Genomic DNA, 15,000 nt, shown 5'->3' on the forward strand with positions numbered 1-15,000 from the left:
CTTGATGACAGCTTTGCACACTCTTGGCATTCTCTCAACCAGCTTCACCTGGAATGCTTTTCCAACAGTCCTTGGAGGAGTTCCCACATATGCTGAGCACTTGTTGGCTGTGTTTCCTTCACTCTGCGGTCCGACTCATCCCAAACCATCTCAATTTGGTTGAGGTCGGGATTATGAAGGCCAGGTCATCTGATGCAGCACTCCATCACTCTCCTTCTTGGTAAAATAGCCCTTACACAGCCTGGAGGTGTGTTGGGTCATTGTCCTGTTGAAAAACAAATTATAGTCCCACTAAGCACAAACCAGATGGGATGGCGTATCGCTGCAGAATGCTGTGGTAGCCATGCTGGTTAAGTGTGCCTTGAATTCTAAATAAATCACAGATAGTGTCACCAGCAAAGCACACACACTCCATCACACCTCCTCCTCCATGCTTCACGGTGGGAACCACACATGCGGAAATCATCCGTTCACCTACTCTGCGTCTCACAAAGACATGGCGGTTGTAACCAAAAGTCTCAAATTTGGACTCATCAGACCAAAGGACAGATTTCCACCGGTCTAATGTCCATTGCTCGTGTTTCTTGGCCCAAGCAAGTCTCTTCTTATTATTGGTGTCCTTTAGTAGTGGTTTCTTTCTGCAGCAATTCGACCATGAAGGCCTGATTCACGCAGTCTCCTCTATACAGTTGATGTTGAGATGTGTCTGTTACTTGAACTCTGTGAAGCATTTATTTGGGCTGCAATCTGAGGTGCAGTTAACTCTAATGAACTTATCCTTTGCAGCAGAGGTAACTCTGGGTCTTCCTTTCCTGTGGCGGTCCTCATGAGAGCCAGTTTCATCATAGCGCTTGTTGGTTTTTGCAACGGCACTTGAAGAAACTTTCAAAGTTCTTGAAAATTTCGGATTGACTGACCTTCATGACTTAAAGTAATGATGGACTGTCGTTTCTCTTGCTTATTTGAGTGTTCTTTCCATAATATGGACTTGGTCTTTTACCAAATAGGGCTATCTTCTGTATACCACCCCTACCCTGTCACAATACAACTGATTGGCTCAAACGCATTAAGAAGGTCTAGAAATTCCACAAATTCACTTTTAACAAGGCACACCTGGTAATTGAAATGCATTCCAGGTAACTACCTCATGAAGCTGGTTGAGAGAATGCCAAGAGTGTGCAAAGCTGTCATCAAGGCAAAGGGTGGCTATTTGACGAATCTCAAATATATAAAATATATTTTGATTTGTTTAACACTTTTTTGGTTACTACATGATTCCATATGTGTTATTTCATAGTTTTGATGTCTTCACTGTTATTCTACAATGTAGAAAATAGTAAATGTAAAGAAAAACCCTGGAACGAGTAGGCGTTGTAAAACATTTGACCGGTAGTGTATGTATTCTATAAGTCAACAGAAGATAAATTGGCAGCAGGCCACCTGAAGTTGTTTACACATTATGGTGAACAGGATCCAGAAACTGGCAGTGAACACACCCCTGGTAAACACAGCTCAACTCACAAACATGACACACCAAGGGGCCAATAAATGAATCTGACATCTCAACATGAGGGACAGAGGGGTTGTTTTGGCAAACCTTTGACTGGTAGTGTATATATATTTTTTAGGGGGTAGATCAGCTTTAATAATGCAGAAAGATTGTGGCTTCTATCAATGTACAGTTGAAGTCGGAAGTTTACATAGGTTGGATTCATTAAAACTTGTTTTTCAACCACTCCACACATTTCTTGTTAACAAACTATAGTTTTGGCAAGTCGGTTAGGACATCTACTTTGTGCATGACACAAGTCATTTTTCCAACAATTGTTAACAGACAGATTATTTCACTTATAATTCACTGTATCACAATTCCAGTGGGTCAGAAGTTTACATACATTAAGTTGACTGTGCCTTTAAACAGCTTGGAAAATTCCAGAAAATGATATCATGGCTTTAGAAGCCTGCTAATTGACATCATTTGAGTCAATTGGAGGTGTACCTGTGGATGTATTTCAAGGCCTACCTTCAAACTCAGTGCCTCTTTGCTTGACATCATGGGAAAATCAAAAGAAATCAGCCAAGACCTCAGAAAACAAATTATAGACCTCCACAAGTCTGGTTCATCCTTGGGAGCAACTTCCAAACGCCTGAAGGTACCACGTTCATCTGTACAAACAATAGTACGCAAGTATAAACACCAAGGGACCTACGCAACCGTCATACCGCTCAGGAAGGAGACGCGTTCTGTCTCCTAGAGATGAATATACCTTGGTGCGAAAAGTGCAAATCAATCCCAGAACAACAGCAAAGGACATTGTGAAGATGCTGGAGGAAACAGGTACAAAAGTATCTATATCCACAGTAAAACAAGTCCTATATCGACATAACCTGAAATGCCGCTCAGCAAGGAAGAAGCAACTGCTCCAAAACCGCCATAAAAAAGCCAGACTACGTTTTTCAACTGCACATGGGGACAAAGATCGTACTTTTTTGAGAAATGTCCTCTGGTCTGATGAAACAAAAATAGAACTGTTTGGCCATAATGACCATCGTTATGTTTGACCCAGAACATATCGGACTTTCTGCCGGAAAAAGGGGGATGCTTGCAAGCTTCCCACAATAAGTTGGGTGAATTTTGGCCCTTTCCTCCTGACAGAGCTGGTGTAACTGAGTCAGGTTTGTAGGCCTCCTTGCTCGCACACACTTTTTCAGTTCTGCCCACAACTTTTCTATAGGATTGAGGTCAGGGCTTTGTGATGGCCACTCCAATACCTTGACTTTGTTGTCCTTAAGCCATTTTGCCACAACTTTGGAAGTATGCTTGGGGTCATTGTCCATTTGGAAGACCCATCTTTTCAGGGAAGTTAGGAACCAATATACACAAGCAGTTAGGAAAGCAAAGGCTAACTTTTTCAAACAGAAATTTGCATCCTGTAGCACTAACTCCAAAAAGTTTTGGGACACTGTAAAGTCCATGGAAAATAAGAGCACTTCCTCCCAGCTGCCCACTGCACTGAGGCTAGGAAACACTATCACCACCGATAAATCTACAATAATCCGGAATTTCAACAAGCATTTTGCTACGGCTGGCCATGCTTTCCACCTGGCTACCACTACCCCGGCCACCAGCTCTGCACCCTCCGCTGCAACTTGCCCATGCCCCCCGCTTCTCCTTCACACAAATCCAGACAGCTGATGTTCTAAAAGAGCTGCAAAATCTGGACCCCTACAAATCATCTGGGCTAGACAATCTGGACCCTTTCTTTCTAAAACTAGCCGCCGAAATTGTCGCAACCCCTATTACTAGCCTGTTCAACCTCTCTTTCGTAACGTCTGAGATCCCCAGAGATTGGAAAGCTGCCGCGGTCATCCCCCCTCTTCAAAGGGGGTGACACTCTAGATCCAAACTGTTACAGACCCATATCCATCCTGCCCTGCCTTTCAAAAGTTTTTGAAAGCCAAGTCAACAAACAGATCACCGACCATTTCGAATCCCACCGTACCTTCTCCGCTATGCAATCCGGTTTCCGAGCTGGTCATGGGTGCACTTCAGCCACGCTCAAGGTCCTAAACGATATTATAACCGCGATCGATAATAGACAGTACTGTGCAGCCGTTTTCATTGACCTGGCCAAGGCTTTCGACTCTGTCAACCACCGCATTCTTATTGGCAGACTAAATAGCCTTGGTTTCTCAAATGACTGCCTCGCCTGGTTCACCAACTACTTCTCAGATAGAGTTCAATGTGTTAAATCGGAGGGCCTGTTGTCTGGACCTATGGGAGTCTCTATGGGGGTGCCACAGGGTTCAATTCTTGGGCCGACTCTTTTCTCTGTGTATATCAATGACGTCGCTCTTGCTGCTGGTGACTCTCAGATCCACCTCTACGCAGACGACACCATTTTGTATACATCTGGCCCTTCATTGGACACTGTGTTAACAAACCTCCAAACGAGCTTCAATGCCATACAACACTCCTTCAGTACCCTCCAACTGCTCTTAAACACTAGTAAAACTAAATGCATGCTCTTCAACCGAACGCTGCTTGCACCCGCCCACCCGACTAGAATCACTACTCTCGACGGGTCTGACCTAGAGTATGTGGACAACTACAAATATCTAGGTGTCTGGTTAGACTGTAAACTCTCCTTCCAGACTCACATTAAGAATCTCCAATCCAAAGTTAAATCTAGAATCGGTTTCCTATTTCGCAACAAAGCCTCCTTCACTCATGCTGCCAAACATGCCCTCGTAAAACTGACTATCCTACCGATCCTTGACTTCAGCGATGTCATTTACAAAATAGCCTCCAACATTCTACTCAGCAAATTGGATGTTGTCTATCACAGTGCCATCCGTTTTGTCACCAAAGCCCCATATACTACCCACCACTGTGACCTGTACGCTCTTGTTGGCTGGCCCTCACTACATATTGGCTCCAGGCCATCTATAAATCACTGCTAGGCAAATCCCCGCCTTATCTTAGCTCATTGGTCACCATAGCAACACCCACCCGTAGTCTGCGCTCCAGCGGGTATATCTCACTGGTCATCCCCAAAGCCAACACCTCCTTTGGCCGCAATTCCTTCCAGTTCTCTGCTGCCAATGACTGGAACAAATTGCAAAAATCTCTGAAGCTGGAGACACTTATCTCCCTCACTAACTTTAAGCATCAGTTGTCAAAGCACCTTACCGATCACTGCACCTGTACACAGCCCATCTGAAATTAGCCCGCCCAACTACCTCATCCCTATATTGTTATTTATTTTGCTCATTTGTACCCCAGTATCTCTATTTGCACATCATCTCTTGCACATCTATCATTCCAGTGTTAATACTAATTGTAATTATTTTGCACTATAGCCTATTTTTATTGCCTTACCTCCATAACTTGCTAAATTTGCACACTGTATATTATATGTATTTCTGTTGTATTTTTGACTTTGTTTTGTTTTACCCCATATGTAACTCTGTGTTGTTGTTTTTATCGCACTGCTTTGCTTTATCTTGGCCAGGTCGCAGTTGTAAATGAGAGCTTGTTCTCAACTGGTTTACCTGGTTAAATAAAGGTGAAATAAAAAAATAAAAAATAAATAAAATCTGCGACCAAGCTTTAATTTCCTGACTGATATTTTGAGATGTTGCTTCAATATATCCACATCATTTTCCTTCCTCATGATGCCATCCAGTCCCTCCTGCAGCAAAGCACCCCCACAGCATGATGCTTCCACCCCCGTGCTTCACGGTTGGGATGGTGTTCTTCAGCTTGCAAGCACCCCTCTTTTTCCTCCAAACATAACGATGGTCATTATGGCGAAATAGTTCTATTTTTGTTTAATCAGACCAGAGGACATTTCTCCGAAAAGTACGATCTTTGTCTTTGTTCTTGAAGCACCTCCCAAAAGTTTGATTGTTGATGGGCACTTCTTACGCACCATACGGTCAAGCTGCTCCCACAACAGCTCAATAGGGTTGAGATCCGGTGACCGTGCTGGCCACTCCATTATAGACAGAATACCAGCTGACTGCTTCTTCCCTAAATAGTTCTTGTATAGTTTGGAGCTGTGCTTTGGGTCTTTGTCCTGTTGTAGGAGGAAATTGGCTCCAATCAAGCGCCGTCCACAGGGTATGGCATGGCGTTGTAAAATGGAGTGATAGCCTTCCTTCTTCAAGATCCCCTTTACCCTGTACACATCTCCCACTTTACCACCACCAAAGCACCCCCAGACCATCACATTGCCTCCACCATGCTTTACAGATGGCATCAAGCAATCCTCCAACATCTTTTCTTTTGGTCTGCGTCTCACAAATGTTCTTCTTTGTGATCCGAACACCTCAAACTTTGATTCGTCTGACCATAACACTTTTTTCCAATCTTCCTCTGTCCAGTGTCTGTGTTCTTTTGCCCATCTTAATCTTTTCTTTTTATTGGCCAGTCTGAGATATGGCTTTTTCTTTGCAACTCTGCCTAGAAGGTCAGCATCCCGGAGTCGCCTCTTCACTGTTGACGTTGAGACTGGTGTTTTGCAGGTACTATTTAATGAAGCTGCCAGTTGAGGACCTGTGAGGCGTCTGTTTCTCAAACTAGACACTCTAATGTATTTGTCCTCTTGCTCAGTTGTGCACCGGGGCCTCCCACTCCTCTTTCTATTCTGGTTAGAGCCAGTTTGCGCTGTTCTGTGAAGGGAGTAGTACACAGCGTTGTACGAGATCTTCAGTTTCTTGGCAATTTCTCGCATGGAATAGTCTTCATTTCTCAGAACAAGAATAGACTGATGAGTTTCAGAAGAAAGTTATTTGTTTCTGGCCAGTTTGATCCTGTAATCGAACCCACAATTGCTGATGCTCCAGATACTCAACTAGTCTCAAGAAGGCCAGTTGTATTGCTTCTTTAATCAGTACAACAGTTTTCAGCTGTGCTAACATAATTTCAAAAGGGTTTTCTAATGATCAATTAGTCTTTTAAAATGATAAACTTGGATTAGCAAACACAACGTGCCATTGGAACACAGGACTAATGGTTGCTGATAATGGGCCTCTGTACGCCTATGTAGATATTCCATTAAAAATCAGCCGTTTCCATCTACAATAGCCATTTACAACATTAACAATGTCTACACTGCATTTCTGATCAATTTGATGTTATTTTAATGGGAAAAACAATTGCTTTTCTTTTGAAAACAAGCAAATATCTAAGTGACCCCAAACTTTTGAATGGTAGTGTACATTTTACGGACACAGTGTATTTTACATTAGTCATCTTTTGTTTTGTTTTTAATCCCATCCTTCAGCTACACTCACCCTTTCCCATCTCACTTGGTCTCAATCTTGAATTTAATATTTTCTCCGTCTCATTCTCTGTCAGGGCACTGGTCTGCTGGTGTCTGATGATGACACGGCCTTTAAGGGAGAGTTCTCAGACGACTGGACCCCTAATGGCAAGGTAAGGTATAGATAGAGATGGATGGATGAAGAGAGAGGTGTATATACAGTGGGGGAAAAAAGTATTTAGTCAGCCACCAATTGTGCAAGTTCTCCCACTTAAAAAGATGAGAGAGGCCTGTAATTTTCATCATAGGTACACGTCAACTATGACAGACAAAATGAGAAAAAAAAATCCAGAAAATCACATTGTAGGATTTTTAATGAATTTATTTGCAAATGATGGTGGAAAAAAGTATTTGGTCAATAACAAAAGTTTCTCAATACTTTGTTATATACCCTTTGTTGGCAATGACACAGGTCAAACGTTTTCTGTAAGTGTTCACAAGGTTTTCACACACTGTTGCTGGTATTTTGGCCCATTCCTCCATGCAGATCTCCTCTAGAGCAGTGATGTTTTGGGGCTGTCGCTGGGTAACACGGACTTTCAACTCCCTCCAAAGATTTTCTATGGGGTTGAGATCTGGAGACTGGCTAGGCCACTCCAGGACCTTGAAATGCTTATTACGAAGCCACTCCTTCGTTGCCCGGGCGGTGTGTTTGGGATCATTGTCATGCTGAAAGACCCAGCCACGTTTCATCTTCAATGCCCTTGCTGATGGAAGGAGGTTTTCACTCAAAATCTCATGAAACATGGCCCCATTCATTCTTTCCTTTAAACGTATCAGTCGTCCCTGGTCCCTTTGCAGAAAAACAGCCCCAAAGCATGATGTTTCCACCCCCATGCTTCACAGTAGGTATGGTGTTCTTTGGATGAAACTCAGCATTCTTTGTCCTCCAAACACGACGAGTTGAGTTTTTAACAAAAGTTATATTTTGGTTTCATCTGACCATATGACATTCTCCCAATCCTCTTCTGGATCATCCAAATGCACTCTAGCAAACTTCAGACGGGCCTGGACATGTACTGGCTTAAGCAGGGGACACATCTTGCACTGCATGATTTGAGTCCCTGGCGGCGTAGTGTGTTACTGATGGTAGGCTTTGTTACTTTGGTCCCAGCTCTCTGCAGGTCATTCACTATGTCCCCCGTGTGGTTCTGGGATTTTTGCTCACCGTTCTTGTGATCATTTTGACCCCACGGGGTGAGATCTTGCGTGGAGCCCCAGATCGAGGGAGATTATCAGTGGTCTTGTATGTCTTCCATTTCCTAATAATTGCTCCCACAGTTGATTTCTTCAAACCAAGCTGCTTACCTATTGCAGATTCAGTCTTCCCAGCCTGGTGCAGGTCTACAATTTTGTTTCTGGTGTCCTTTGACAGCTCTTTGGTCTTGGCCATAGTGGAGTTTGGAGTGTGACTGTTTGAGGTTGTGGACAGGTGTCTTTTATACTGATAACAAGTTCAAACAGGTGCCATTAATACGGGTAACGAATGGAGGACAGAGGAGCCTCTTAAAGAAGAAGTTACAGGTCTGTGAGAGCCAGAAATCTTGCTTGTTTGTAGGTGACCAAATACTTATTTTCCACCATCATTTGCAAATAAAATCATTAAAAATCCTACAATGTGATTTTCTGGATTTTTTTCCCTCAATTTGTCTGTCATAGTTGACGTGTACCTATGATGAAAATTACAGGCCTCTCTCATCTTTTTAAGTGGGAGAACTTGCACAATTGGTGGCTGACTAAATACTTTTTTCCCCCACTGTATATCTATGAGGTAAGAGGAATGAACTTAAAGCCATCACAAGATATCAAGCCTTAACGAAAACCGACAGTGACGTGCTGTGTATGAAATACATCTCACTCTTAATACACATAAACACCGTTGTCTTACGTCAGATAGCGCAACATTGTCCGGACTGAATGGTTCTCATGGCAACGTAATCTCACGTGGACAGATCTACGTTAACATGACCGGTACCGTGGAATGAGATGCGTGGGCTAACCCATGACCGGTACCGTGGAATGAGATGCGTGGGCTAACCATGACCGGTACCGTGGAATGAGATGCGTGGGCTAACCATGACCGGTACCGTGGAATGAGATGCGTGGGCTAACCATGACCGGTACCGTGGAATGAGATGCGTGGGCTAACCATGACCGGTACCGTGGAATGAGATGCGTGGGCTAACCATGACCGGGTACCGTGGAATGAGATGCGTGGGCTAACCATGACGGTACCGTGGAATGAGATGCGTGGGCTAACCATGACCCGGTACCGTGGAATGAGATGCGTGGGCTAACCATGACCGGTACCGTGGAATGAGATGCGTGGGCTAACCATGACCGGTACCGTGGAATGAGATGCGTGGGCTAACCATGACCGGTACCGTGGAATGAGATGCGTGGGCTAACCATGACCGGTACCAGCAGCAGTAGTTCTGGTGTTTGGGTTTTTCCGTCACTGGTTATTTGGAAAAATTTAGATTTTCGTAGGTGTTAACATCTTTCGAATTTCGGAAGGGGAGGGGGACATTCGGCCCGTTAACTTGCAAAGAGAGAGGGTGGACTCCTCATTCTGGTTCCGCTGTAACATTTCTTAATCTCTTTACATGGACCCAAAACTTATTTGAGCAGCTGACCAATTACGTGAGACTTTAGTCGTTGGAATGACGCCCTCTTATCAGAAGATAATCCATAAACACTCATCTTGTATTGCCCTCTCTCCCAGGGTACCCTGTCGATGTCCAATGGAGACTTCATAGAGGGTCTGTTTAGTGGAGAGTGGACCTCAGGGTTGAAGATCACGGGAACCTACATTAAGCCTAATCTCTATGAACCTGACAAGGAGTCAACCTGCGTGCTGTAAGGATCTTCTTCTTTATACAGTAGAAATCTAATATAATTTGATGTAAAGTGTCAGCTTTCATCTCTCCCAGCGTGTGTCTCTCTGCCGGTCTGTGTTTCCCTACAGTGAGGCTGTCTGTGTTTCCCTACACTGAGGCTGTCTGTGTTTCCCTACAGTGAGGCTGTCTGTGTTTCCCTACACTGAGGCTGTCTGTGTTTCTCTACAGTGAGATGTCTGTGTTTCCCTACACTGAGGCTGTCTGTGTTTCCCTACACTGAGGCTGTCTGTGTTTCCCTACAGTGAGGCTGTCTGTGTTTCCCTACACTGAGGCTGTCTGTGTTTCCCTACAGTGAGGCTGTCTGTGTTTCCCTACAGTGAGGCTGTCTGTGTTTCCCTACAGTGAGGCTGTCTGTGTTTCCCTACAGTGAGGCTGTCTGTGTTTCCCTACAGTGAGGCTGTCTGTGTTTCCCTACAGTGAGGCTGTCTGTGTTTCCCCTACAGTGAGGCTGTATGTGTTTCCCTACAGTGAGGCTGTCTGTGTTTCCCTACAGTGAGGCTGTCTGTGTTTCCCTACACTGAGGCTGTCTGTGTTTCCCTACAGTGAGGCTGTCTGTGTTTCCCTACAGTGAGGCTGTCTGTGTTTCCCTACACTGAGGCTGTCTGTGTTTCCCTACAGTGAGGCTGTCTGTGTTTCCCTACAGTGAGGCTGTCTGTGTTTCCCTACAGTGAGGCTGTCTGTGTTTCCCTACAGTGAGGCTGTCTGTGTTTCCCTACAGTGAGGCTGTCTGTGTTTCCCTACACTGAGGCTGTCTGTGTTTCCCTACAGTGAGGCTGTCTGTGTTTCCCTACAGTGAGGCTGTCTGTGTTTCTCTACAGTGAGGCTGTCTGTGTTTCCCTACAGTGAGGCTGTCTGTGTTTCCCTACAGTGAGGCTGTCTGTGTTTCCCTACAGTGAGGCTGTCTGTGTTTCCCTACAGTGAGGCTGTCTGTGTTTCCCTACAGTGAGGTGGGCCGTCTAGCCGTACCACCAGAGCAGAAGTGGAGGGCAGTGTTCTCCGAGTGTTGGAGCAGGCTGGGCTGTGAGGCCCCGGGACGGCCTGAGGAGAGCAGGAGGGCCTGGGAACATATCGCTGTTACACTCACCACAGGACGCAGAGACAGGTACAAACACACACCTGGAGTCTAGGGATGTGACATATTGACAATTTTGCTTAGAGTTTAAATTGCAATTGTTTATATACTGAACAAAAATGTAAACGCAACATACAACAATTGAAAAGATTTTACTGAGTTACAGTTCATGTAAGGAAATCAGTCAATTGAAATAAATTCAATCTATGGATTGAGGCCCACCCACTTGGAAGCCAGGCCCAGCCAATCAGAATGAGTTTTTCCCCACAAAAGGGCTTTATTACAGACAGAAATACTCCTCAGTTTCATCAGCTGTCCGGGTGGCTGGTGTCAGACGATCCTGCAGGTGAAGAAGCCGGATGTGGAGGTCCTGGGCTGGCGTGGTTACACGTGGTCTGCGGTTGTGAGGCCGGTTGGACGTACTGCCAAATGTTCTAAAACGACATTGGTAGAGAAATGAACATTACATTATCTGGCAACAGCTCTGGTGGACATTCCTGCAGTCGGTATGCCAATTGCACGCTCCCTCAATCCTTGAGACATCTGTGGCCTTGTGTTGTGTGACACACTTTACATGTTGCGTTTTATTTTTGTGTTCAGTGTACTTTCATAAAAAAAAAATGTAACTGGTACCATCAGACGGGTCTTGTAAGGCCTGTGGGCATCCTAAAGCAAAACAACGGACATGTACGTGAGAGTCTCACCTTTCCACAAAGGGGTCATGTTAGTGTGTAGCCCAAACCGTTCGGTCGCTACAGACAGAAGTTGGCAGATCGGCGGTACCGACTTCAGACCAGTCCCAAGATGCTTGTGGGGGTCGGAGAGCAAAACGGAGAACAGCTTCGTGAGAGTCTCTTCTTTCCATAGAAGGGTCATAATAGTTTGTAGGCTACAGGCGATTTTGTGACAAGACCGATTTTCGGGACGTCTCATGGTCTGACAAACACTGCTCTAGCTCTGTCACCTTTCACCACAGATGCGGAAGTGCGACATCGGCGGATGAGGTGGATTGAGACGCAGCCCATGCAAAAAGACACATATGTTAACACACACCTGGACACACACCTTAACACACACACCTTAACACACACCTTGACACACACCTTGACACACACCTTGACACACACCTGGACACACACCTTGACACACACCTGGACACACACCTTGACACACACCTGGACACACCTGGACACACCTTGACACACATCTGGACACCCACCTTGACACACCTGGACACACCTGGACACACATCTTGACACAAACCTGGATACACACCTGGACACCCACCTGGACACACCTGGACACACCTGGACACACACCTTGACACACACCTAGATACAAACACCTTGACACACACCTCCTGAGGCCACATTTATTGTACCTGGGTATTTTAACAAAGCAAAATTGAGGAAAACGCTACCGAAGTTCTACCAACACATTGACTGTATTACTCGCGGTGGTAAACTACATGACCAATGCTTCTCCCCCTTTCGAAATGCCTACAAGACCCTCCCCCGTCCTCCCTTCGGCAAATCAGATCACGACTCCATTTTGCTCCTCCCTTCCTATAGGCAGAAACTCAAACAGGAAGTACCGGTGTTAAGGTCTATTCAATACTGGTCTGACCAATCGGAATCCATGCTTCAAGATTGTTTTGATCAGGCAGACTGGGATATGTTCGGGGTAGCCTCTGAGAATAACATTGACGTATACACGGACACGGTGACTGAGTTCATCAGGAAGTGTATAGGGGATGTTGTTCCCACTGTGACTATTAAAACCTACCCACACCAGAAACCATGGATAGATCGCAGAATTCTCGCAAAACTGAAAGCACGAACCACCGCATTTAACCATGGCAAGGTGACTGGGAATATGGTGGAATACAAACAGTGTAGTTATTCCCTCCGTAAGGCAATCAAACAGGCAAAACTTCAGTACAGAGACAAGGTGGAGTCGCAATTCAACAGCTCAGACATGAGACGTATGTGGCAGGGTCTACAGACAATCACGGACTACAAAAGGAAAACCAGCCACGTCTCGGACACCGACGTCTTGCTCCCGGACAAGCTAAACACCTTCTTCACCCGCTTTGAGGATAACACAGTGCCACCGACGCGGCCCGCTCCCAAGGACTGTGGCCTCTCCTTCTCCATGGCCGACGTGAGTAAGACGTTTAAGAGTGTTAACCCCTGCAAGACTGCCAGCCCAGACGGCATCCCTAGTCGCGTCCTCATAGCATGCGCAGACCAGCTGGCTGGAGTGTTTATGGACATATTCAATCTCTCCCTATCCCAGTCTGCTGTCCCCATTTGCTTCAAGATGGCCACTATTGTTCCTGTACCCAATAAAGCAAAGGTAACTGAACTAAATGACTATCGCCCCGTAGCACTCACTTCTGTCATCATGAAGTGCTTTGATAGGCTAGTTAAGGATCATATCACCTCTACCTTACCTGACACCCTAGACCCATTTCAATTTGCTTACCGCCCCAACAGATCCATAGATGATGCAATTGCCATCACACTGCACACTGCCCTATCCCATCTGGACAAGAGGAATACCTACGTAAGAATGCTGTTCATTGACTATAGCTCAGCATTCAACATCATAGTACCCTCCAAGATCATCATTAAGCTCAGGGCCCTGGGTCTGAACCCTGCCCTGTGCAACTGGGTCCTGGACTTCCTGACGGGCCGCCCCCAGGTGGTGAAGGTAGGAAACAACATATCCACTATGCTGATCCTCAACACTGGGGCCCCACAAGGGTGCGTGCTCAGCCCCCTCCTGTACTCCCTGTTCACCCACGACTGCATGGCCAGGCACGCCTCCAACTCAATCATCAAGATTGCAGACGACACAATAGTAGTAGGCCTGATTACCAACAATGATGAGACAGCCTACAGGGAGGAGGTGAGGGCCCTGGCGGAGTGGTGCCAGGAAAATAACCTCTCACTCAATGTCAACAAAACGAAGGAGCTGATCGTGGACTTCAGGAAACAGCAGAGGGAGCACGCCCCTATCCACATCGACGGAACTGCAGTGGAGAAGGTGGAAAGCTTCAAGTTCCTCGGCGTACACATCACCAGGACACCTACAGCACCCGATGTCACAGGAAGGCCAAAAGATCATCAAGGACAACAACCACCCAAGCCACGGCCTATTCACCCCGCTATCATCCAGAAGGCGAGGTCAGTACAGGTGCATCAAAGCTGGGACCGAGTGACTGAAAAACAGCTTCTAACTCAAGGCCATCAGACTGTTAATTAGCCATCACTAGCCGGCTACCACCTGGTTACTCAACCCTGCACCTTAGAGGCTGCTGCCCTATATACATAGACATGGAATCACTGGCCACTTTAATAATGGAACACTGGTCACTTTAATAATGTTTACATACTGCTTTACTCATCTCATATGTATATACTGTATTCTATTCTACTGTATTTTAGTCAATGCCACTCAGACGTTGCTCGTCCTAATATTTATAATTCCATTATTTTATTTGTAGATGTGTGTGTATTGTTGTGAATTGTTAGATACTACTGCACTGTTGGAGCTAGGAACACAAGCATTTCGCTACACCCGCAATAACATCTGCTAAATATGTGTATGTGACCAATAAAATGTGATGTGATTTGATTTGATGACACACACCTGGACACAGACCTGGACACACACTCATGGTGCGTGGTTTCTATAGTGATGGATGTATATTGTCTGTCTCCAGTCCAGAGCTGCTGAGCAGGTCTCAGAGCAGAGTCCTGGAGAAGCTGGAGGTGATTCCACAACACACAGGTCCAGTTACTGCTGCGAGGTATGACGTCATCCGACGATACCTCACCAAGGTGAATAACACACTGTGCTGTACTGTAGGTCCACAGCTGTCGAGGGCAGCAGGCTGATATGGTCAACAGCTTTATGGCCGGTGTACCTAATTGTGTTTCGACATGACATGCTAACAGATTGTGACCATTGCTGCGTAGGACTGTGGGCTTAATAATAATAATAATAATATGCCATTTAGCAGACGCTTTTATCCAAAGCGACTTACAGTCATGCGTGCATGATTTTTTTTTGTGTGTATGGGTGGTGTCGGGATCGAACCCACTACCTTGGCGTTACAAGCGCCGTGCTCTACCAGCTTGCTAGATGATTCTTCTTCTTCCTCTCTTCTCCATCATCATCATCATCCTCC

The 15,000-nt window shown here is 45.6% G+C and overlaps 1 protein-coding gene across 1 annotated transcript in view; it reads left to right on the top strand.

Annotated features, from left to right (window-relative positions):
• LOC123488924 (alsin-like) overlaps positions 1 to 15,000 on the top strand; it is a 48,803-nt gene that overhangs the window by 19,976 nt on the left and 13,827 nt on the right. Inside the window, exons 12-15 of the mRNA XM_045219661.1 lie at positions 6,866 to 6,943; positions 9,556 to 9,689; positions 10,674 to 10,832; positions 14,533 to 14,650. Of these exons, the coding sequence (XP_045075596.1) occupies positions 6,866 to 6,943; positions 9,556 to 9,689; positions 10,674 to 10,832; positions 14,533 to 14,650 (489 nt within the window). The remainder of the gene's footprint in view (positions 1 to 6,865; positions 6,944 to 9,555; positions 9,690 to 10,673; positions 10,833 to 14,532; positions 14,651 to 15,000) is intronic.

Source organism: Coregonus clupeaformis, unplaced genomic scaffold (genome assembly GCF_020615455.1).
Source record: "Coregonus clupeaformis isolate EN_2021a unplaced genomic scaffold, ASM2061545v1 scaf2589, whole genome shotgun sequence".
Lineage (NCBI taxonomy): Eukaryota > Metazoa > Chordata > Actinopteri > Salmoniformes > Salmonidae > Coregonus > Coregonus clupeaformis.